We start from the raw sequence: 24,398 nt of genomic DNA on the forward strand, positions 1-24,398 counted from the left end.
ATAATTACCACAGTAATGCTTTCATTTTCAGGAAAATTCTGGCCTTTAGTACCTATCTTAGATTATCCTGTTAGGGATCTTTCTTCAAAAAAAAAAATAACACAGGACTATGAAAGCTATGTTCTTATAACAGCACCTCGTTTCCATGATAACAACAAAATAAATTTGTGGTAGATATGACTTATACAGCTTCTTCTGACAAGCAGGCCCACTTAGCATACATCTATTTGTCTTGAATTTTTCCATTCCATAGGAAAATGTGGAACAATTTTCCTAAAAGCTTCACAATAAAATTAAACATTGCATAAAGAAATATGTAAGTACCTCATTTCACAATCACTTTTATTCATTAAATTGAGCTACAGTTTTATCTGTTGGTACAATTCTCCTAAGTGAAAAAGTCTAAATAGAGCATGATTCTTTAAAAAACTAAAAAAATGTGACTTGGCATTTTTTCAGAAATTTGAATGTCTGCTCATTAACGAGCAGACAACCTCTACAACCAGCTAAAGTTTCCCTTCTCAGAATTACCTGCCCTTCTCAGAATCACCAGTTCCAAGAATACTAATTAACAAAACCTTTCCAGTGAGAGAAAGTCCAGCAAGAATGGGGAACAAGAAAATCATGAGACAGAATTCTTGCTCAGAATATGCATTGACAAAATCTGCTTTTCTCTGTAAAAAAAACATGTATAGACTTTTGCAGCCCCAAAAGAACCCACCCAAGATCCATCATTTGAGGATTTAGAATAGAACCTCCAATACTTGTTACATTTGAGGCCATACAATGGTCAAACAATCCAGACATAAAAACACACAAGTTATTAGAACAAGGAAGTACTAAATCTCAAATATGCTAGCCAGCCACAGGGGACCAAAGTCCCTCATTTCAGCATCCATTCCAGGACTGCCCTTTAATTCTATGAAACTCAAATTCTGTCTCAGAGGAAGATTGCTTTAACAACAGACCATAAATTCAAAACCAGGCAGACAAGCTTAGAGGAATGTTATATATTTTTATTGCATAGGCTTAAGAAATGCAGTTCAACATACAGTTAATTTCAGTGACAAGTGTATGAAAATCAAAGTCTCAATAACTGTGTATTTTTATTTCCTAACACAAAGAATTTTACAGAATTAGCAAGATGTATTACATTGAAAAGCGTACCTGTCAGAACTATTTGAAATAGAAAAGAATATTTTAATTTATAATTTAATTTTTGTGGTTGCAGAGGTGGTTGTTTTGGGCCTTTTAAAAATATTTTCTGTTTTATACTTTCAGAATAGATAGGGAATGCTATATATCAGTTTGACAAAATATATAATTGCTATGTTTTAGCTTAAAAATCCCAGCAATATAAAGATAACAGATATTTAAATATAAATTATTTTTTAAACCATTTAGCAAAAAACAGGAAAGAAAAATATGCATTACAAAATAAATGCGTGATTACTAAAACCTTTGAGATCCACTGCTCAGCTTCAGATGCCTGATCAAAATGACAAAGCAAGATCAGTCAAGAGGGTGCACAGGCCAAGGGGTAAATGCTGTGAACATCTCTGCACTTTCAGTACAGCAGACATCCTCAAAACTGGAAAAGGATGACCTGCTCTCTTTCAAGCTAAGTACCAGCATGAGAAAAAATAAACAAGACAAAGAATGTTAAAAGAAAATTTCTGAAGGAAAGCTACCATTCACGTTTCTGCAGTCAAATGTGAAGCTTTTCACAATGCATCAGAAAACAAAATTTTCTCTTTCGCATACCCCTTCAGGCATTTTAGCATTCTAATTCCCTCTAATTTTAAAATAGGAAACTTTATTTTAATATTTTTTAAACTGGCTTTTTGTATGCAAAACAGCCTTAATAATTTCCAGTGAAAATACATGAACAGCATTTTTATTAAAAGAATGGCTAGCATAACTCACCAGACACTCCATGAAATTTGCCTGTATTATTCTGAAAGCATCTGAAGTTTTCTGTCCCTGATATCAGTTTAAGACGCCAATTATAAAGTAATGCCCATCAAGATTAAATCCTCTCTTACTTAGTCACTCCTTGTTTAGAAAGTGTCCCTTCTTCTTTTTTGTCATATTCCACTCTAAATTCCCCATGAATTCCTTAAGATATTAACAAAATCATCATCACCCACAATTCCAAAACTTAATCCTTCATAGTAATCTTCAAACTCAGAATAGGACACTTCACTGGGGTTGCTGCAGGAATCTCCTAATGCTTCTAGAAATGACGATTTAATTTCTTCTTCTGCAGTTTTGCCTGTGAAAGTATATTTTTCTATTAAATACATTTTAAAGAAGAGTGAATATGAAGTATTTAATATATTTCAGGCAAGAAACTTTCAAATTTTAGCATGTAAATATTTTTTTCATTAATAAATTCAATATTCTGATTTCAGAATTAAGTCATTGGTTCACTTCTTACCACCTGTAGAAATTACCTTACTTTAATAGCATGATAGAATTAAGTATCCACAGAAAACACAGGGTCAGCCAGTCACAATGAATTATGAGAGCTTGAAAATGTTTTTCTTCAAATGACTGCAAAAGCTGCATAATGCATTTGAAAACTAAAATTCTGAAGTTATCTTGTAAGAAAGTGCATGTTTACTGTAATAAAACTTCAAAGTTCTGGGAAAACCTTAGGATGGAAATTGGCATTTGAAAAGTGTTCTGCAATTTACATCTGTGTCTTAGAAATTTTATAAAGATAATAATCAAGATTATTTCTTTGAGGAAACAAGTACAAAAAATATGGCATTACAGCATTGGAAAAAAAATAATATATTGTATCCCTATACCCCCTGTGACTTCATGAGTTATCATTAAAATCACTGGCAATATAAAAAAGCCCCTCTCTTCTACAGGTAAAAAAGAAAGGGTCATGACATCATGGAGACTTTCACAGTGACTGGTTTGTTACATGGAGGTATTGTTTTCTAAAACAGACATACAAGTATTTAAATTCTTATTTTTTCAATATCAGACTTTAAACATTTTTGAGAATCCTGTAAAAATAATGAAGAAACCAGCATTTCCTCTGTAGAGGATGACAAACATGTCCCAGAAATAAATTAAGTTCCTTCTGAATAAATTATTCAGGTGCTGAGTACATTCCATGTCAGTTAGAATCCTTGCACATTTTGATGGAAAACAGTAATGTGAAAATGAGAGTATCCTACTAAGTGAAAGATAATATCATATTTGCCACTGATAACTTACAGATGAAAGCTGTGAAATTACTGCTTACAGAGGTAGGGAAAAGAAGTACTCTGCACACAGGCAGTATTAGCAGCTTGATAAAGGGCAAGTATTAAAATTGTGTATATGAACACATTACTACTTATAGTTATGTTTAGAGAGACTCAATTCAGATGAAGAAAGTTCCCCTTTAACAGCTCAAGTCTAAGTAAATGTGAAAACAGTTTGTATTTCCAACCAGTTTCTGGATCTGCTATCTCTGCTAACAAGAAGATTTCCGTAGTCACAGATTTTTGTTTGTTTGTTCATGTGAATTACCTGCCAATACTAGAGGATGTTTCTTTGCACAGTAACATTTTCTGACATCTACCATAGGCACACTCCCAGTTTTGTTGAAATCCAGTTTCATATAGGCCTATAGGGGAAAAAGAGACTTTCATATTAGCATCTCAGGAAAGAAAAAAAAAAAGTGGAAAGATAAAAAGATCAAATACACTTAACTACCTAGCACATACTTTTAGATCTTGTGCAATGGATGATGTCAATTCACCTATTTTATGTAAGGCATCAGATACTAGAAAATCCTTCTAGATCAGGCAGTTTCATGATTATTTTACCTCAACAGTTTTCACATCAAATCAAATGTGTGTCCCCTGGTCAACACAAAAAAAAAAAATATTGTCTTTTCTCCCTGATTTCTAGTTCATCTTTAGAATCAGAAGTTCAGCTGCTTCCCTTCTGCCTCCTCCAATTATTAAGATTCCGCATCATTCTGGCAGAAGCCTCCCCACAGCCTCTCCAGCACTGCTAACAGCAGCTTCATTTGCATTTCTGTTTACTCAAATACACATGCTCCATACATAAAGCTAGGAGAGCCACATCCTCCATGATAGAAAGCATGAAAGTATTTGTCATTTTTCTTGATCTTGATATCCAGTTGCTACTCCTTTGGCTGGTTTGTGATCAGTGTCTGATACTGCAAACAGCTGCATATTACATTATAGCCAAATAACAAGTGGCATTTCCCATATAACATGTCTCACAAATACAATGACTCTTACTGTTGGTCTCAAAGGAGACAGGTATTGCTGCATCCTATTTCAGGCACTTCAGGAAGAAAGTCTACACATGCAGATTTGCCAAAATTTGTCATTTGCCAGAATAAGGAAACAGGCTTCTGGAAGACATTGTCTCAGGCCGCCAGATACTTTATACATAGGACTGAACTATAAGAACAGCACATATGCATGAAAACTCAAAATAATAAAGGAATTAATTCTAGAATTTAAAATGAACTCATTTAACAATGGAACAGCATGCATACTGCTGGCCAGTATTTACAAACAAACAGAGACGGGGCAAATCCGAACCAGTGTCGTGAGCTATTTATTCAGCACATCAGTCTCAGTACATTGTTAGAACAATGGAGACAGGATGTTAACAGCTCTCTGATCCAAAGGAAATGCCAAGGGGGTGTTACATTACAGCATAGCATAAAACCATCTCAGCTTAGATTTCAGCCAATCACACATAGAGAACACATATTGACAAGAATTCTATCCAATCGTACTGGTAGTTAACACAATGGCTCGTTCATGAAAGACAAAGCACAGAGATCCATTCATACTAACCTTCTAAAGATACACATTAAATAACCTTGTTGCAATCTGTAAGGCCAGTTTTACAGAAGTCTATTGTGCTATTTGTCACGTCTGCTCTACTGCTTAAAAAACTTTTCACTGTATTAGCAATGTTCACAAAACTGCTCTCAAAGGCCTGTCCTTTTTAACCATTTTCTCAAAACCCTCTAACTTTATGAATCCCAGCAATGCAGTCCACTAATTTACCTTTCTGTTGATAAACTGATCTGAAACTTCAATAAGTCAATTTCCAAGTATAGAACTTAAGAAAAATAGCAACAAAAACCAACAACTAGAATATGATGAGTGACTAGCTCCAAAGTTAGACTGCAAAATATCTACACTTAAAATATCTGCAATAAAACTTACTTTTCTTACAAATGTTTTCCTGTATTCATTCATTTCTCCAAATATGGCATGAGTAAATTCTCCATAGTCGACCTTATCATTCTCGCTATCATCAAGAATAAGCCATAAGGATTCAAAGTCCTGCAATTTAAAAATATTTTGCCAGAGTTCTTCACTATATCTTGAAATAGAACAATTGCTATAATGGGAAATTACAGTATTCTCACAAAAGCCCCAAACTTCTAGATCCATACTCACTCAGAGATTTGTTAAAATAACGCTTGTCGTCAGTGGTCACTGATGACCATAATTCACATTATTCACAGTTCTGATAGCTGTGAGCTACTTTTACAACATAATATATAAAACAAAGAAAAAAGCTAAGTAGAGAGCATAAATTAAATTATTATTAAAAGCCTAAAGAGAAAAAATGGGTGGAAATCACACTTGCTTCTTCATGTCATGATGTAAAAAAAGACTGCATGTTTTGAAATATATCATTTTCCATTTTTAAGAACTTCACATTGTACCAAGTGCAGAAATGCCAATATATCATAAGGAAAAAAAAAAATACCACCTAAAGAAAACATACAGAACCCAAGTTGATTTAAGCAAAGAAAAGAAGCAATTCCATAAATTAAGAAAGATAATACCCACATTTAGTTCCAGCTAGACTCACCCCTTCAGGCATTTCCAAATGGAATACTTTTAGAGCTTCTTTCAAGGCTGCCCGAGAGAGAAAACCATTTCTGTTCTTGTCCATTTGTCGGAAATACTTTCCTAAGCCTGTTATAACCCGAACTCCTCTTTTACTTAGTGTTTCTCTGAATATACCTGAGGATTTAGAGAAATAAAGGGCACAACATTTACCTAAGTTGTCCACTTGCCATGGAGACAATAGAGAAGTAAAGAACACCACATCTATATGTGATGGTACTGGTTAGAAAGACATACCCGTGCATTCAGGCTCCCTTGTCTTTGATGAAAAATTGCCAGTCCAAAAGGAAATTACCAGTTATTTAACATTTGAGCAACAACCATATAAAGTATGTCTAATAGGCAATATCTAATAAACTTTTTTCAAAGAGACCACATAAGGAAAGAAAAAATGGCTATTACCCTCAATATGTTCAGACTGTAAAACTGCCTACTTCTGTGAGAAATGATTACATGCCATGATTACCATACAAAGCAACTTTGGAACAACTGCTTCACAAGAATAAAGAAATTCCATTATGAGACACAGAGTTGCTTCTTTATTCTACAAAGATAGAGAAACCAAAATTGAATGGGTTCTGGTAGATACAAACCTTGAATCTTCTTGAAAACGTCACTGTTATCAACCACTTGCCTGGAACACTCTTCCTTGAGTTCCACAGAGGAAGCTCTACAGAAGTCAAAATTAATATTAATTAGTAAAATTACATGTAATATGACTATATTCAAAACAGATCTAGTGAAAAATGACAACATACTCAACTTTTTATTTAATTCATATACTACCCTTGTAAACACAATATCCAATTGCTTGAGTTTGAGAGGGCACTCACAAAAGTTTTTGCTGACCAGCTGCAGATACGCAGAAATTCTCTTCTAACAATATTAACTGGAATTGCCTCTACTAATTCATTAACCATGGATAATTCCTCCCATGCATAAAATCTCCAGAAGTTTAGTTCAATCCTAATCTCATATACCACTGGAAGAGTTTGTTAAAGCAATTACATTTAATCACCAACAAGAAAATAACATGTAATACTTTTCAAATCTCTCTTTAGAACACAAATAGCAAAGGTGTGGACCAAAAGTATATCTAGGAATTATGATTAAATTTTGTGGAGTTTTTTCTGCTAAGTTCCCTTCTGAGAAGGGTTTCCCACAAGCCTTCATCAAAAATTACTATAAAGGTTGATAAAAAAATATTTTGGAAGAACCCACTGGAAGAAAAAAAAAACAAAAAACCAAACCAACAAAGTCCTACAATTATTTTAATCAGAATATTTTAAAAAATGGGAAATCATTACTGTCAACTCTGAGCTGCTTGTTCACCAGTGTTTTGCCATGACAAACTCCTGCTTTCTGAGGCCAAAGACGTCTCTCTCTGCTATCTAGTAGGACTTTTCATCTCCACTTCGGGTACCTTCCATCATGAAGTCCCTAAAAGCTTACCTACATCAGATCACCTGAACTGGAAAGTGAACAAGCACCTGCAGAGGACCAAATACTCCCTCTAGAACATATGTAAACCAAAAGATTCATGGTTTGTGACAGAAGGGCATAGCTGCTCCTGGGAACCTGCAGTAGACATTTGGGACTGTAGCTGAACAGGATTTTCTGTCAGTAGAGTAATGAAGGTAAGAGGACTCAATTCAAGACTTATGCACCAGAGAATAGAGAGCTCAATAACATCCTCATACAGAAGAAAAAGATAGACTGAAAGTTAGTCACCAATGGAAAGAATACAGAGAGAGTATAAAAAAGGAAATAATAATAAATTCCACCACAGGTAGTAAAAAATCCAAAATTACAACCCATTGAGCTGCTCTTCTTTATGGTTCTTCTATTCAGAGATAACATTGGTTCAACTCCAAATTTCACAGGTATAAGATCAGCCACAAATGAGAGAAAAAGCTGCTTTACTTGAATGATAGGCTTCTGAGATGTAAAATGTCTTACATAAACTAGCTGAAATTAAACTATATTGTGTTTTATTTCACTGAAACCTAGCCAAGAGGGAACAATTAGCACTAAGCATCATACAACTATACAGTTCTAGAACCAATTAAATTTGAATTTACTGTTCTATGCACTGTTAGCTTACTATGGCTCCTTTGCAAAGCTTTCAGTCTAAAGGGACTTTAAGTGAATATTACCATATCTGAGAACAAGCTTCAGGTGTCTAAACAATTGCAGAAAGAACATAATAGTCAAGTTCTGCTAACAAAGTAGTCTTTAGATACTGAGCATATTTAATTGAAATTAAAATTATTCTCTTCCTAATCAGGAAGGGATCAAAGTATAAGATATATGAGGAGAGCCTGGGAGAGCTGGAACTGTTTAGCCTGGAGAATAGAAGCCTTGAGGGGTCTTAGCCTCAAGCACAAATGAGTACCTGACAGAAAGGAGTAAAGAAAACTGAGACAGGCTCTGCTCAGTCGTGCCTGTTGACAAGACAAGAGGCAGTGTGCACAAACTAAAACAAAGGAGGTATATGATTTGTATATAAAACATGTGACCTCAAACAAAGCAAAAGAACAGATTCACATTTCCATTCTTTCTTTAAAATTACTCCTTACCATTCTAGGAAGTTACTGGACTATGCAATATCTTCTAATATCAATTACTAATTTCTCCTAACAACAGCCTAAATATGGATTCTGCTTTTAAGCAGTATAAACAATAAGGTATTAGGAGCTAATATTTTTTTTTTTTTTTTGCTTAGGGAAGGAAAGGTAATTTGAAAAGCAGTTATGAGCACTTACTTTAGATAATCCATAGCTGCTTCATCAATACTGATCACACGAAGGGTGAAGAAAGGGTTCTGCTTAACACTTTCTGGAAGGTTATGATCGACACTTTGGAAAGTCAGATTGGCTCCCTGTTGGTAAAGCACACAATAACTTAAAAATAGACTGTGTATTTCATATACAGAGGGGAAGGGGAAATAAAGAAAAGCAGCAAACTAAAAGCAAAGAAGACTGAGAAGAATAAAAATTGCAGTAGCTCTAACTGTAGTATCTGGGCAGGCTTGGTTTATAAAGTCTCCAAAACACATGACTTTGGAAGGAGGAGACAGAGACACTGTTCCTGTGCAAGGGTCTCATTTGGACCATTTGGACTTTGTGAGAGATCTGCATGTCTTAATGTCAGCTCAGGAAGCATGATAGCAGATATGGAGATTCACAGACACAGCATCACCCCAAAGAGGTAATGAACTCAGTTCAGTACATTTTATGGATGACTTTTGGATGCACCTTTATTCAGAACACACTTCCATCTGCAGGCTGCAGAAATACACCTGACAATAAAACATGAAAATCCCAACAAGTAGCTTTATCTTCCATATAATAACTCATCTGTTTCTTCTTCTAAATTCTTAGGTGGTTGTGTAAGCAGTTAGGATAGGCATATGATTAGATAAAACACTCTAAAACTCATGTCGACATCTTTTACTTTCTACATTTCTCACAAACATGGTTTTTCCTCCAAACTTCAGATTTGCAGGAGCATTTGAAGAATTTGGTGAAAATAGTCGGTACTTGAAAACTTCCTCAAGTATTTATAAACCATGAACACTTTACCCATTACAGAAGGTGAAATATGATTTTTAACCAGCCACCATATTAGATGACAGACAAAGCTTAACATTGTTTCATACACTTGCTCTAAACAGCTGTTGTTTACATTTCAAACGGTAGATTAAAAACAATTAACCTGCAATTTCTTCATGTTTAAAATATATTTAATCATTGCTTCGAGTTTGCCAGCAGACCTTGCAAAGATTATTTACTTTCAGCAAGTACTTGGGTCTATTTCAGGATTCTCCTTCCCGAGATAAGTGGATCACTTCGTCCAAGAAAGGTCCAGACTGTCAGCAGTCTTGTGCCCTCTAGGGGGAGAACTGCAAGGTACAGCTTCATCTGTAACCTAAATTTGGAACCTCTAAAACGAGGGACAACAAAACAATCCAGACTTCTGAAAGTCTTTAATTCAAAAAATGTCACTTAAGGGGAAGACTTTGGTCTTCCTGGAAGGCTAGATCACAATTTACAATTCAAATACACAAATATTACCGCCAAAGAAATAGTATTACATTCAGCAGAAGAATACTTACAATGTAGAAGTCACTAAGATCATAAGCTTTTCCCTTTCTTTGTCCACGCTGATGATGATAAACTCCCTTCTGAATGAAAGGCAAGGCATTTGTCCTGTGAAGTAATTCAAAACTAGTACTAAAACAATTATATTTATTTAAGCTCCTTGGATGCTTGGACAAGTGAAATATGTTTTCTAAAACCCTTTTAAAAAGTAATTAATCCTACATGTTTTTTCCAAACTGGCAAAATTCATACACAGTAAGGGATTTGTCACACGTGAAAAAAAATCCAATCAACTCCCTACAAGCATCATGACCATTTCTAGAAGGAAAATTGAAAAGCACCTTTATGTTTTTCATCTACATAAATCCAGTTCAACCCAAACATAAGTAACATTTATTTTGGAATCAGAATGGTTTGAGTTAGAAGGGACCTTTAAGATGATTAAGTTCCAAAACCCCTGGCACGGGCTGGGACACCTTTCACTTGACCACTCTGCTCAGAGCTCCATCCAGTCTGGCCTTGAACACTTACCTGCAGACATGGAGCATCCACAGCTTCTCTGTGCAACCTGTTCCAGTGCCTCACCACCCTCACAGTAAAGAATTTCTTCCTAATAGCTCATCTAAACCTGCCTGCTTTTAGTTTGAAGTCATTCCCCCTTGTCCTACTACTCCACACCCTTTAAAAAAATACCCTGTCCAACTTCCCTGCAGCCTTTTGCGGGCACTGGAAGGGTCGAAGGCAAGAGGGTCTCCCTGGAGCCTTCCCTTCTCCCGACTGGACAATTCAACTTTCTAAACCTGTCCTCCTAAGAGAGGTGTTCCATCCCTCTGATGATCTTTGTGACCTTCCTGTGGGTCATTCCAACGGGTCCTTCTCGTGCAGCGGACCCCAGAGGTGGACAGAGCACTGCAGGTGGGGTCTGACAGGACAGAAGCAGAGTGGAAACATCCCCTCCCTTGCCCTGCTGGCCATGTTTCTTTTGGTGCAGCCCAGGACATGGCTGGTTTCCTGGGTGCAAGTGCACACTGCCAGATCATGATGAGCTTCTCATTCACCAGCACCCCCAAGTTCTTCTCCTCAAGGCTGCTCTCAGTATCCATTTTATTTCCAATGTTGCATGCTGTACAATTGATTTTTTTAAAGAGCTCTTTGACTATTTTCTCTAACCCACCATGAAATTCAAGTTGTGGATTCGGTCATGTATTTTAATTCAATATTCCATTCTCCATAATGCTAAAACACCTCTCAAGGCTTCATGTTTTAGTATGCCAATATAATTTTCAGTGATTAACTAAAGGATTACATACACCAGGACTACTGCATTCATTGAGGTATATGAAAGTATGCTGCTGAATATTCAGCTGTGTCTAACAAGTATACAGCTCACAGCTGCAGAAAAGCATCACTTTCAAAACTGAAAAATATGTTTATACTACCACTACTCAAATCAGAACGTACTAAAATTTAATACATAAGCAGCTATGAAAAAGTTGCAAAACCACTACTACTTATAGTAGTTGTCACATCTAAGATAAGGCTAAAATAATTTTAAACAACTGAGATGCAACAGCTAAAAGCACTATTTTAGACAGCCCCTGTGGTAGCTGTCCTGAGTAAAGCATTGGGTACGATGGTAACATAACACAACTAACAGATCTTAACATTGTGCAGTGGGACTGTAAAGACACTATCCATTAGCCACATCAAAATTTGTACTACACATGGACACCCACATATATTTTTTTTCCTTCAACGTAGAGAGCAGAAATATTCAGTGCAATTAATCAGTTCAGGAGAGTAATTCTCATTCACAAATTGAGAGCATTGAAAAACTTCACAAAATTTGTGATTACCTCGATATAATCCTACTATCGAAGCGTAGCTTGTTGGAGAGCATGTTCTCAGTTAGTCCTGATTTGGTCCTTATTCTGTGAAAATAATGCAGCATGTTAATGATACCTATATGCTCCCAGATAATTGTTACATAAAACTCAACCATTTTCCAACAGCAAAAACCATGAAATACAGTATCCTTGGCAACTGGCTGAGGAGATGATCCTTTGTAGTTGAATTAGAAAGCAACTCAGAGCTCTAAAGTGTTCTGTTATTATATAATATGAGAGTACATTCACAGAGAACATAGAGATGAATGGGAAATTTTGTTTACATACACTTACATAAAGTATTAACCTTTACCTCTACCACCCACCACAGTTCCATGAAACAATGCATTCTCTTGCAAAAATATCCAGGTGGGGGCATTTTTACACACATAAATATTTTATATTGGCCAAATTACTAGTTCCAGAAAGGAAGATTTGTCTATGTGATAGATGTAAGAAATTGAGACTATTATTTTTGTCTTTTTTTTCCCTTTTTTTAAAATACAAAGATGACATTTGATGAGAAGGACTTAAGAGCAGGATGTTAAAATGCACAAAGCAGAAATTCTTGCCTGAATGTTGAGAAAAATAGAACAAAACTCAAACCTGCAGATTCATTTAATTTTATGGATCACAGTGTTTCCTCAGGTTTTTTTTAAGTCCTTGAAGCTACTAATTCAATGCTGACAGTCCAGGAATGTCATTTAAATGCCAATAGGGTTAATTATTGCAGCAGAAATCAAAACATGAAAGAAAAGTATGATTATTGTGAAGGTCTACATTAGCATTTACAGATGCATATTTATGCAATTTATGCACATAAGGATAGGAATCTCTGAAAGGATTGCAAGCATCCAAGCACTTAGAAAAGGCTGGCAAATCCTTGTGATGAATAATATCAACATAAGCTTAACAATGTTCTCCCAGTTTTTATAAATTCTATGAATCAATCATAATTTACAGAGAATTCACAGAAAAGAGTCCTTGTTACCTCACTAGGCAATAACAATCACAGGAAAGCTACAAAGAAGGCCTCACATGAAGCTGGTGGATCCAAGCCAAAACAGAACATTTGGAAAAGAAAACAGAATTTACAGAGTTAAAAAAAAAAAAACATATAGCAGAAAATTTACTTTTATAAACTTACTTTGTTTCATGGAGGGTCCTTTTTCTAAAACGCATTGGTGCCATCCCAACTCCCAAAAGTCCTGGAGCTTCCTTGCAAGCATCAGAACGTGTGGACTGCTCTGGATCACTTATAACAGCTCTGACCAAAAGAGCAGGGAGAAACCCTCTGACTGTTAGTATGGCTGGATTTCAGGTCTTACACATTTTTATGCAGGAAAGAAAACACCCAAGAATAATACAGCAATACAATCTTGGAGTGATCCATTAAGATTGCATAAATTTGTGGGTCTAATTTTTTGTTTATTTTTACAAATTCTTAAGTCTATGTCACAAAATCAAACATATGCAATAATATTCTGGCCGTGCACTGCTATGTAGTAATGTTAAATGCAGATACATATTATTTAAAGTATATTTTATATATCTTTATATGAAATAAATCTTATTATTATGAAGGCTTGTGAGGTTTTTCATAATTTCTACTACTTCTGTAATATTTCATCTTTAACCATGGCTCCCTCCAATATCAGTGATATCAGTTTACTAGCACTGGTCAGTGACATCACCTCAGAATCACAGAGTTGCCTAGGTTGGAAGGGACCTTAAAGATCATCTAGTTCCAACCCATGCTGTGGGCAGGACACCTTTCACTAGACCAGGTTGCTCAGAGCCCCATCCAATCTGTCATCCAACAAAATCATTGGCACTTCCTCCCTCAAAGTACTAACTACACAGCTGAGAGGATCTCGAAGTCCCGACAAGCAAACAGGAACAGATTAATTGGGTTTTGAACATTTTGATATTCTCTGTATCAGTTCGACAAGTAAACAAAAGAAGAGAACCTTTAAAAATAAGTGAGATGCTCATTATGCTATTGAAATGGTTATCAGAAGAGGAAAAATAATTTTGCATGGCTATTATAGTGTTCTGAACTTGCTCTCTGATCTATACAGATACATCTTTGTACACATCAGTTACAATGATTTAATTGCAGGATTTGCTCTACTAAAAAAATATTCAAAATACCTTTGAATTTCCTTAAATAGCTTTTATTCATGCAACAGTTTTGAACTAATCTTTTCCGATTAACATCCTGATATCTGATTCCAATTTGTTTAGAAGTACTGGCAGAGTTATATTTGGAACATAAACAGAGAGATTCTTTATATTAAAACTTCATCCTGATGCAGCTGCAGCACTACTGAATATTGTTTTGACATTATCAACAGAAGGCAAAGCTGCAGAAGGAGGAAAAACACAGAACAGGCATCCATGATCCAAGATGGACAAAGCTGTACTTTTAATGCAACATCAGTAGAACTACAACACTTCAACATAACCAGCATATTTTTAAAATCACCTCTGTAATAATCTTTAAAGGGATATGACACAAGCCAAGCACTTATCTGAAAACTGGGGGTTTCAACCCTGCATAGTTCCGTAATTATAATTCCTGAGGATTGAAATTGGAATTTAACATTGTGTTTCATGACAGTCTTGTTTCCCTCAGGCAACCTTCTTGTCAAGTCAGCTTTTAAACAGTGTAAAAGTGTTAATAGACTTTCAAACAATATAGGTCATTTAAACTGCCACTGTAACAGAAACAAATAAAAACTAAAATGGTGAAGTGCAACAACATTTCAACCTCAAATTCTCAGGGTTTGATGGGCTGGAACACCAGTGCAGATGACTCCAGAGACTGTAAACTATGCACAGAATGCAAAATAATTTAGACATAGCCACAGATAATTTTTTGTAAGTATAAAGTAACATGAAACTATATTAAACTAGCTTGCATCTTCTTATATTGTCATAACCAGATAGCTTGCATAAAGCCCTGAATTATTAAAGCATGCTTAAAATAGAGGGATCTTTCTGCACAGAAGCAATGCTTTCTTGAAGCTAAAGGGATAGCAATGAAGGCAGGAGATGTTACTGTACAACCTGGACCAACTCATTTATAATAGTGCCTTTTTTCCTACATGCCCAGCATTGGTATAATACTCCTTTATGTCTGAGAGGTGCTGTTTCAGTATTAATAAAGGATTAATAAATATTAATAAAGGTAAGATTTTTAGAAAGGACAATAAATATTGAGGACATGTAATTTATAAGATCAGGCATCCATGTATTTTCTTGAGGTGCAAGAGGGTTATTTTTGAGAGCTAGTGCTATTGTAAAGACCTTAAAATAGGTTCAAGCATAAAATTAGGAATTATTTCCAGAAAAAAAAAAACCCATACACATGGCACTTTAAATTGATATTTTAAGCTGCATTAAAAAGCCTTTCACTTAAAGAATTTTTTGCAAATATTACTGCTTTGGAACAAGATGATCAAAACACCTGTTAAGCAAGAAAAGCCAAGCACAAATGGATCTAAAGTCTTCTGGTCTTCTGTAGGGAAAACTGAAATTTTACATTATAAATTCATTTACCTACATAATTGATCCACCATAACTTGTTCTACAACAGCCTATTTTCTCCTCTCTGCAGCAACATCCTCCTGCAATGAAAAACTGGCTGAGAACAAGTGAAATATATAATAGCAGGCACTTCAAATAACAAGTTACCCTTTAAGACAGCATTCAGAGGTCGCAAACTTACCCATGCCACAATGAATATTTTTTATATTTTTAATAGAGTCTATTTGCATAAAAAAGAGACATATAATATTCTCTGCTACACACTCAATTTTTTATGCATATTAGTTGTAATAAATATGAGAAATCTAGTATTTAAGTTTACAGACAAAATCCTTATTTCTGTATTGTTTCTAATACATTCTGTAAGTACAATAGAGCCTGAGGAGACTCACATTATTCCAGGTTTTTCAGGTGACACAGATTCCAACTGAGAGAATAAAACTTTACCTCCAGCAATATTTAGTCAAAAAAAATTCTTTTAAGACTCTGTCTCAGTTGCAAGATTTTTCTTTCCTGCATGCCACAATAATTTTTTGCTGAGACAGGTCAATCTGAAAAACCTTTCAGGAAATATCATCCTAAAGGGGAAAGGGGATTGAACATGATCTTTTTTTATTTTTATTAGAGTAACACTGAACTGTAACCTTGTGCCATTCACTGTAAAGTGTGCAGACATTGATCATAACCTGTTACACAGAGAGAAACCAAAGCACACAAGGATGATCCAGGATAGTATGGAGGCCACCAGCAATAAGCAGGCCTCAGTACCTCTCTTAATCTTCCACATTCTTGAAGTTTTTTACTGCATTTATTATGCCTTTTATTCCAAAAAATTAATTTTATATATGAGAAAATAGAGATTATTGTTACTGAGGGGATTTATGAAAACTTATTTTTTTAGATATTCTGAAACTAAAGAATTAAGATCATTTTCTAATTGGTCTTGTGTGCAAAGCAAATCCTAGAGATCTAGCCTTTGTGTGGATGAAGAACTGAAAAGTTCCCAGGTACCTATAAAAGAATTCCTATTTCCATGGAAATGTTAATGGTAGAATTCACAATCTTCAAATAAATACTGACTGGCACTAGTCAAAAAAAAAAGCCAAATCAAAAAAATCCAAATAACTAATGCAACATCAGACCAGCTGTTGGTTATTCCAAACTGATTTTAAGTTTGGAATGTTACATGCAGATACATACATACATGCAGATATGGAATTGTAAGAGGTAGGAGGCTTTTTCATTTGATTTCATGTTTCATTTTTGCACCTATCAGGTGCAAAAACCACAGGGTGCTTTATTCTGAGTTACTGATTCTTTACCCATTAACTGTTGCAACAGATGTATTAAAAAGAATGATTTAAAGGAGGACATGGTGATGGTATAGGGCAGTATTTGTTATCACATTTTCCATAGACCCAGCTTACAGATCCAAACCAGACAGCATGCTGAAAAGAATCTGATTTTTAAAAAAATAAACAAAGAAAACCTTACACCTTAAGTTTCAGTTGAATTAGGTCACTGAATGTAATCTTTCATGAAACATCTTCCATTCTGCTCTTAGACAAAAGCTCTGCTATGAAATTACAAAAATGCAGAAGGCAGAGGCAAACATTGAATTTGTAGCAGCTCTCACTACAAAAGTAGTTACTGTTGTTCCCTAAATACAAGCATTCAGAGGAAATGTTTCAGAGGTTATATATGACACCTATTGGCAATGGACTGTGAATCACAAAGTTACAGAACAAACTGAACTGGAAAGGACCTACAAAGAACATCAAATCCAACTCCTGGCACCACACAGGACCACCCCTGAATCACACCATGTACCCAAGAACATTGTCCAAACACTTCTTGAACTCTGTCAGGTTTGGTACTGTTAGCACTTCCCTGGGGAGCCTGTTCTGGTGCCCAACCACTCTCTGGGTGAAGAATCTTTTCCTGATATCCAACCTAAACCTCCCCTGACACAACTTCAGGCCATTCCCTCGGGTCCTGTCACTGGTCATAAGACTGAAGAGATTGGTACCTGTCACTCCTCTTCCTCTCATGAGGATGTTGAAGACCACACTGAGGTCTCCCCTCAGTCCCCTCCAAGCTGAACAGAACAAGTGAGAAGATCATCTGCTCCCCATACAGCTTCCACTCAAGGCCCTTCCCCATCTTTGTTGCCCTCCTCGGGACACTCTCTAATAGCTTCATGTCTTTTTGATATTGTGGCACCCAGAACTTCCCCCAGCACTTGAGGTGGGGCTGCCCCAGTGCAGAGCAGGGCAGGACAATCCCCTCCCTTGCCCGGCTGTGATGCTGGGCCTGATGGACCCAGGACAGAGCTGGCCTCTCCTGGCTGCCAGGGCACTGCTGGCTCATGTTCAACTTGCCAGGACCCCCAGGTCCCTTTCCATGGCACTGCTCTCCAGCATCTCGTTCCCCAGTCTGTCCTTACATCCAGGGTTGTCCTGTCCCAGGTACAGAATTTGGCACTTTGTGTTAAACTTCATGTGTCTGGTAATTGCCCAGCCCTCTGATTGTTGAGGTCTCTCTGCAGGGCCTCTCTGCCTTGAGGGAGTCAGCAGCTCCTCCCAGTTTTGTATCATATGTGAACTTGTTCAGTATCCCTTCCTGTCCTGCTCCCAAGTCATTTAAGATGTTGAAGAGCACCAGGCCAAAGATGGAGCCCTGCAGAACCCCACTAGCAAACTTTCATCCCAAATTGCAGAAAAATCAAGAGAAGTTCTACTTTAACATTTGACTTTTTGGTAATGATTACACTAACAGGACATGTTAACATTGTGTAGGCTTGAGTAAAATTTTCAGGTAGATAAAATGAAATGCCAACAATTGAGGCAACATATACAAAATGGAGTTACTACTGCCATTTTTTTCCAGTATTCTACCACTACCAGAAGCTGGACGTAGGAGAGCCTGAGATGGTCCTCAAAAGAGAGAGTGAGTCAGCCTGTGCTGACCATGAGTGCTAACAAATAACAAAAGGGTTCTGAAGAGCTTCAGTAACATCTTGCTCAGACACCTGCTGGCTTAATTTTAATGTACAGCAGCTACAGAATATCTTGTATTTTGTAGTTTTGCACTGCTCCCTTTCTCAGGGCTTTCACTATACTTGCTTTAGCACTATGTAATTACTCTGGGGATACTTCAAGATTTTTTTCCATTATCTTTAGCCAGTAGTATAGATTTTTTAATTTATTCTAAAAATAAAAGCTTAAGTACTTCCTCAAAAGATTTTCTTGTCATGAAAATTAACAGTGACCTCAGCAGAGCAATATCTGCATTCATTTCAACAGGAATAGAAATCAAATAAATGGTTGCAATGATGCAAAATTCAATGCATAGTGACGAGCAAATAAAATTAATTAAAATTACTATTTACTTTAAAAAATCATAACATTTCCCATGGCTTATTATTCCATCAGAAAGTTAGAATGCATAACCCTTTTCAGCAATCCTTTCAAAAACCAGTTATAAAAGCCATCACTCTGCATATGCAAATACTGAATCATGAAATATCAAATCAAGGTTCTTCATCCCTGTAAATGATCCTAAATTCAAGGCCTGCCTCAGATGGGCAAGACTCCTATTGTTCAGTCCCAAAAAAAAGTAAAATTCGCATCTATGTAATAAATCAAAGAGGTGTATTGGGTACATTCATGTGAGGAAAGTTTTAATTCCCTTCTCTGCATGCTACCAAGTCCACGGTGGTTTCCAGACTTCAGGGCTCCCTCCTTCCCTCAGAAAGGACCTGACTAAAGACCAGAGCAAAAGCAACTGAAAGGAGCAGCTAAGGGAGCTTGGGTTTGTTTAGCTTGCAGAACCAGCAGCTATAAGGCATTCTGAGGAGAAGTTACAAAAAAAGAGAACCAAACTTTTTTGACAGAAGCCCGGAGTAAAACAGGAGGTAAAGGTTACACACTGAGCCTTGGCAGGACTGGTGTGGACAATAGGAAGAACTTCCTCACACAGAGAGTAGCAGGTACATGAAGATGTTGCTTAGAGACACTGTAGAAGCTTCATCCCTAGAGCTTGAAGACAGAGCCAAAGTTGTTGCTGACTCAATCTAATACTAGCTGATGGAATTATGGAATCCATTGAATAGAGGCTCAGCTAAAAGCTACAGATCAGAGGAAATCCTAGAATCATAGATTATCCTGAGCAGGGAGAGATCCACAGGGATCATCAAAGTCCAACTTCTGACACTGAATGTAACATTATGTTTAGGTTCACTCAACTACCTCAGTTATTCTTAGTTGTATGAAGGTATCTGTACATATTACTCATAATTTGTGTTCTCATTTATATAGATTACTGCATAAAATACAAGCACTGCAGATAAGATTTTAAAATGCTCACTGGATTGCTCAGTTCAGCTCCCATTGAAAGAAATGTTTAAACTCACATGATTTCAATGGATGCAATTACATACTAGACCAAAATCTCCAAAGGCATAACTTCTGTTGAACTTTTAGGAAGCTTTTCTCCACATCTAAGTGGAGAATAATAGCATACATACCAATAATACCAGCATAATACCAGTCCAAATACTTACAGCTTCTGATTTCCTTATGTTGTGCTGCATATTATAAGGTTTGTTTGTATAGCATTGTTGCAGGAGAGCTTTCTTATCAAGGGTTACAAAATCATCGTGTCCATCTTCAAGTTGTGTACCCTACACAAAAATACATTCTTTTCATAACTCAAATGTAATGAATTGAAATAAAAACAAACTAAAAAAATCCACATTTGTTTTCCTCAAGAATTTATTTAAAAATACTACTTTCTTCTTTACTTCTTAATGTGTCTACTTATTCCACTTCATGCTAACTAAAAGAGAATTTTTTTAAGCCTAGCTTTTTACAGAAACTGAACTTACAAGGAAAGACTAGAGAGCAAGATTTGTATCTTTTGAATACTTACCAGTTTTCATTCATACTGAAATAAATAACACATTTTTTAAATTTCAAAAATACTGTGTTCCTACAAGCTTTGTGAAAAAACAGCAGCAAGTCAGAGAAAGTAGACTTTGCTATCTCTGAGGAGAAGTGAAGAACTCATCCTCTTTCTGTTTGGCACAGGAACAGCCAAGTGGAAGCAGAGGATTTGCTGTTAGTTATAAAGCTCAAAGCCCACTGTAGAGATACTGCTTTGTGACCAGTGAAGTTAAATATAGCCTGGACAGGGAAAAGCCAAAGCATGCTACTGGTTCTAACAGACTTGTAAACCAGTCCCAGAGTATTACAGAAATTTTTCCTACAGGGACAATGTGAAAAAAAAGGATGCAGGAAGTTTTGACAGAAACAGATTTAGCAATCTCCTCTATAAGCACCTTCTTGACAGAAAAGAGAAGTTGTTACAAGTTCCACTAATCAAGCAAAACAAGTGTATTGAAATCTTTTTGTTTATTCATCTAATCAGGTAGTGATAATATCTAACACAAAAAATTGTTCTGATAGACATTATATTAAAATCTGTGAGAAGAATTAACACACATGCTTCTAGCACTTAACAAGTATCTTTATGGAACCCAAAATCACCAGAAAAAGAAAAAAAAAGCCAGTCCTGCTTTTTCTCTCCTAGCATACATTTGCCATCTATTTCTTCATTTTTAGATAACTTTGCTGCTCCTGTAAATACCCTTTTGATGGGCTTGCAGTAGTGCATATAAAGGAGTCACTCCTTGAAAAACAGATGATATGGGTATCAGACCAGTACATTAGAGTGGAATCATTAGAAAAGGAAAAAAAAAAAAAAAAAAACACCAAACTCTAAAAAATCTCCAGAACAGAAAACCTTATCTGCCACTAAACATTAAACTAAACCACAAAACACCTCAACTTTTTTTTCATTCACCACTTATTCACAGAATGTTTATTAATAGGTTTTTTCAGATCCTCCTTTATCTGATCACTAGAAGCACAATTTGAAGAGAAAGCTCCTTTAATGTTATCTACAATACATGAAACAATCTTTCTTTAGAAAAGCCTTCCCTTTTCATTCTACTGAATGTTAAGAAAGTAAATTCAGTAAACTCATTGGTATTCATCACAAACCTTTTCTCTGAAAAGCAAAGAGCACAGTATGTTCTATCAACATTTGCATACTTAACTTTCTATTAAAGTTATTAAGTGGTCATCTACCCTCAGCAGAATCCAGCACTGAACCAGTCCTCACAGCTGTTGTTACTTAGGTTTCCTGCCTCCTTACACCTACAATGATGCATCTTTCCCTGTTCAAACACTCTCCTCCACTATCTCATCCAAACACTATTAAAGTTGGGGTTTTTCACCCCTCTGTTTTCCAGTTTCTCTCCACTGATCTAACCTTCTTTCCACCTTAATTTGAAAACACAAAAGAAACCTGGCAGAACTAGTACAGCTTACAGTCCAACTGTACTGAATCTCATACCATATCAAAGAAAAAAGTACAGATAATATCTTTCATTATTTTAACCCCATATTCTTTTGCATTTTCAGTGTTAACAGTCCTCTAAGGAACAGATTAAATCTTTAATTTGTCCTTTTTTAAGTCCCAATATACAGAATAGTATTTAAAGTACTTCTAGACTTTAAAAAGTTTGAATGAATTTCTTGTTTTGGAAATAACACTTTACCAAGATCTTTCTGCTGTCTCTCCTCTTCTGATGGGCTTCAAATTCTCCCTTATCAATCATGCTAACCTTCAGGCTAAGACTAGAGGTGCACTAGGAAGGCCAGCGTTACATTTTACCAGAGAACACAACCAAACATAAATTCTCAGAGCCCTTCACTTTCTCTCTCTGCAACAACTGAAACAACCTTCCTACAGTTTATTTCCTCCTCAACATCAGATGTTTAAATTTACAATAAAGACATGAAATTAATTACATACATGTGCAAACCTTTCCAAACAGTATAATGAAATACTGATGTACATCTGCTATTTAAAAATGCCATTTCTAATTTCCAGCTACCTTTATTGAAGTATCTGGACACTGGAGGTGGTCTTTTTTCTTTTCTGCAATTCTCTGAGGATGCTGCTTATATTCTTCCTTCACACCTGCTTCATACTGACCATGCTTCAACTTGGATCTGTCTCTGTGGGATGGCAGATTTTCTGGTCTTGTCCTCTGCTCCAAAACAGAATGTTAAAGCAATTAGTAATTAACATAAAAGCCTCTGTCTGGTCTATTGAATGTGAACAGTATTTTTTTAGTTCCTATCAAGTATAATGTCTAAAACCTCTTGACATAATGCTTCAAATTAAGAAAAAATGCAAACAGGACTGCACATTCAGGCTTAATTTTCATTGAGTTCTTGAAATTCTACCATTTTTTAATCTAAAACATACACAGTCACATGGTTTTGCATCACTTTTAAAGAAAGAAGTCAGATTCAGTGGTTCTGCCTCATAAAATCACTAAAATGGAAATACTGACATTTGATTTTTGGATGGCTGAAAATAGATGGATGGATGTTTTTTGGTCAGAAGTTCTAATACTCTTGTATGGCCAATGAGAACTGGGACACTGTTCCTTAGAACAACATCAGCTGCACAGCTGAGTACCTTTCTAACCTTACATCCATTCCAGGGCTCTGCACAACAGAGGCTGGCACCAGTAGAAAGGGCAGCAATGACAGAAGTCCAAGATTCCATCCTCTTCTGTCTCCCTGAGTTACTAACACCTTCAATATTTAACTTCTATTCCTTTGGTGCTAATAAAAAAAAAAGTAAGGCGGCCTTCTCTAGCATCTCAACACTTGCAACTTCATCTTGCAGCAACAGCGTTACAGTCCTGCTCTAGAAAACCATTCCACAAAACCCAAAAAGATTTATGGTTTTGAAGAGCCAAGTTTCTCCTTCAAAGGAGGATTCACATCCCTTCCCTGGTTAATTCCTGAATTATAAGAGTATATTTAAATTTTTCTTCCAAAAGTGACCTATTTTAGGAAGATTTACTTACACAGTTACTGAAGAAGCTGGAATCTATCTGGCTCAGAGAAAGCTTGGTCAGGGCCCCAGAAGCAAGAAATGCATAAGTAAAGGCCTCTCAGAGGAATACATTAAAATATTTTAAAACAGCTTAAAAATCTTCTCCACAAAAAAAAAAAAAAAAGATGGGTAGCAAGTCAGGCAAAAAAGGGAGAGAGGAAGAGGGAGAAAGAGAGACAGAAAAGGTAAGTAAACAGAAGATGCATTCCAATTCTTTGAGCATTCAGTATTTAAGACATAATTAAGGCAGAAAGGAAGCAACAAGACGTAAAGGAAAGCAGAAAAGAAAGGGAGAAAGACCCTGAGAAACAAAACCCCACCAACCTTCTACTAGCACTCCTGCAGCTTGACAGAGTTTATACATAGAAATTTTGTTTTAAAAAAATGGTAAAGCAAACAGTGTAATCATACGCATCCAGACCCAAAAAGGCCATAACAACTGAAGCAAGTTTGCACTGCGCATGTACAAGGCAGTAGAAAGGAAAATAACCTATCTGTAGTTAAATGTTTACAGTTACATCTGGAGACATGTATGGGCATGTATTCTAAAAACATGCCCTATGTTGGGCATGTATTCTAAAAACTAGTATATTCTTAGTACATTATTTTAAAAGGACAAAAAAACCCACCATTTCAGTTTTTACTTAAATGAAATTGTTTTTCAAGTAGAGAAACCATTTGGTTATATAGAGGAACATACAAAATAGTGATCTTGGCAAATTCACCTTGAACTCCAGCCAATCTGGAGTTCTCTCCTTCAAGTTACTATATTATTTCTTTCAAGGAGTACGTAAGTTAAATATTTTGAAATAATTTTAATCAATTTAATTTTAATAGTTTCTCCAATAAGCTAATAGTTTCTGCAATAAAAGAAATTATAACATATTATATTTTCACACCATATACCACAGTACTGAACTGATAAGACTTTTTATCAATCTGTATTTTTTTAA

General features: G+C 35.9%; 1 protein-coding gene across 1 annotated transcript in view; it reads right to left on the reverse strand.

The window, feature by feature from the left end:
- Positions 1-1,163: 1,163 nt before the first annotated feature.
- The window catches only part of CAPS2 (calcyphosine 2), a 28,324-nt gene continuing 5,089 nt past the window's right edge, over positions 1,164-24,398 (reverse strand). Inside the window, 13 exon segments of the mRNA XM_054275376.1 lie at positions 1,164-2,275; positions 3,535-3,631; positions 5,226-5,345; positions 5,884-6,038; positions 6,515-6,591; positions 8,687-8,802; positions 10,039-10,132; positions 10,247-10,342; positions 11,881-11,955; positions 13,058-13,177; positions 15,475-15,542; positions 20,027-20,146; positions 22,427-22,582. Coding sequence (XP_054131351.1) covers positions 2,100-2,275; positions 3,535-3,631; positions 5,226-5,345; positions 5,884-6,038; positions 6,515-6,591; positions 8,687-8,802; positions 10,039-10,132; positions 10,247-10,342; positions 11,881-11,955; positions 13,058-13,177; positions 15,475-15,542; positions 20,027-20,146; positions 22,427-22,582 — 1,470 coding nt within the window. The 3' untranslated portion in view covers positions 1,164-2,099.

Source organism: Melozone crissalis, unplaced genomic scaffold, assembly GCF_028551555.1.
Source record: "Melozone crissalis strain CALT ecotype California unplaced genomic scaffold, PUWL_Pcris_2 ptg000004l_1, whole genome shotgun sequence".
NCBI lineage: Eukaryota > Metazoa > Chordata > Aves > Passeriformes > Passerellidae > Melozone > Melozone crissalis.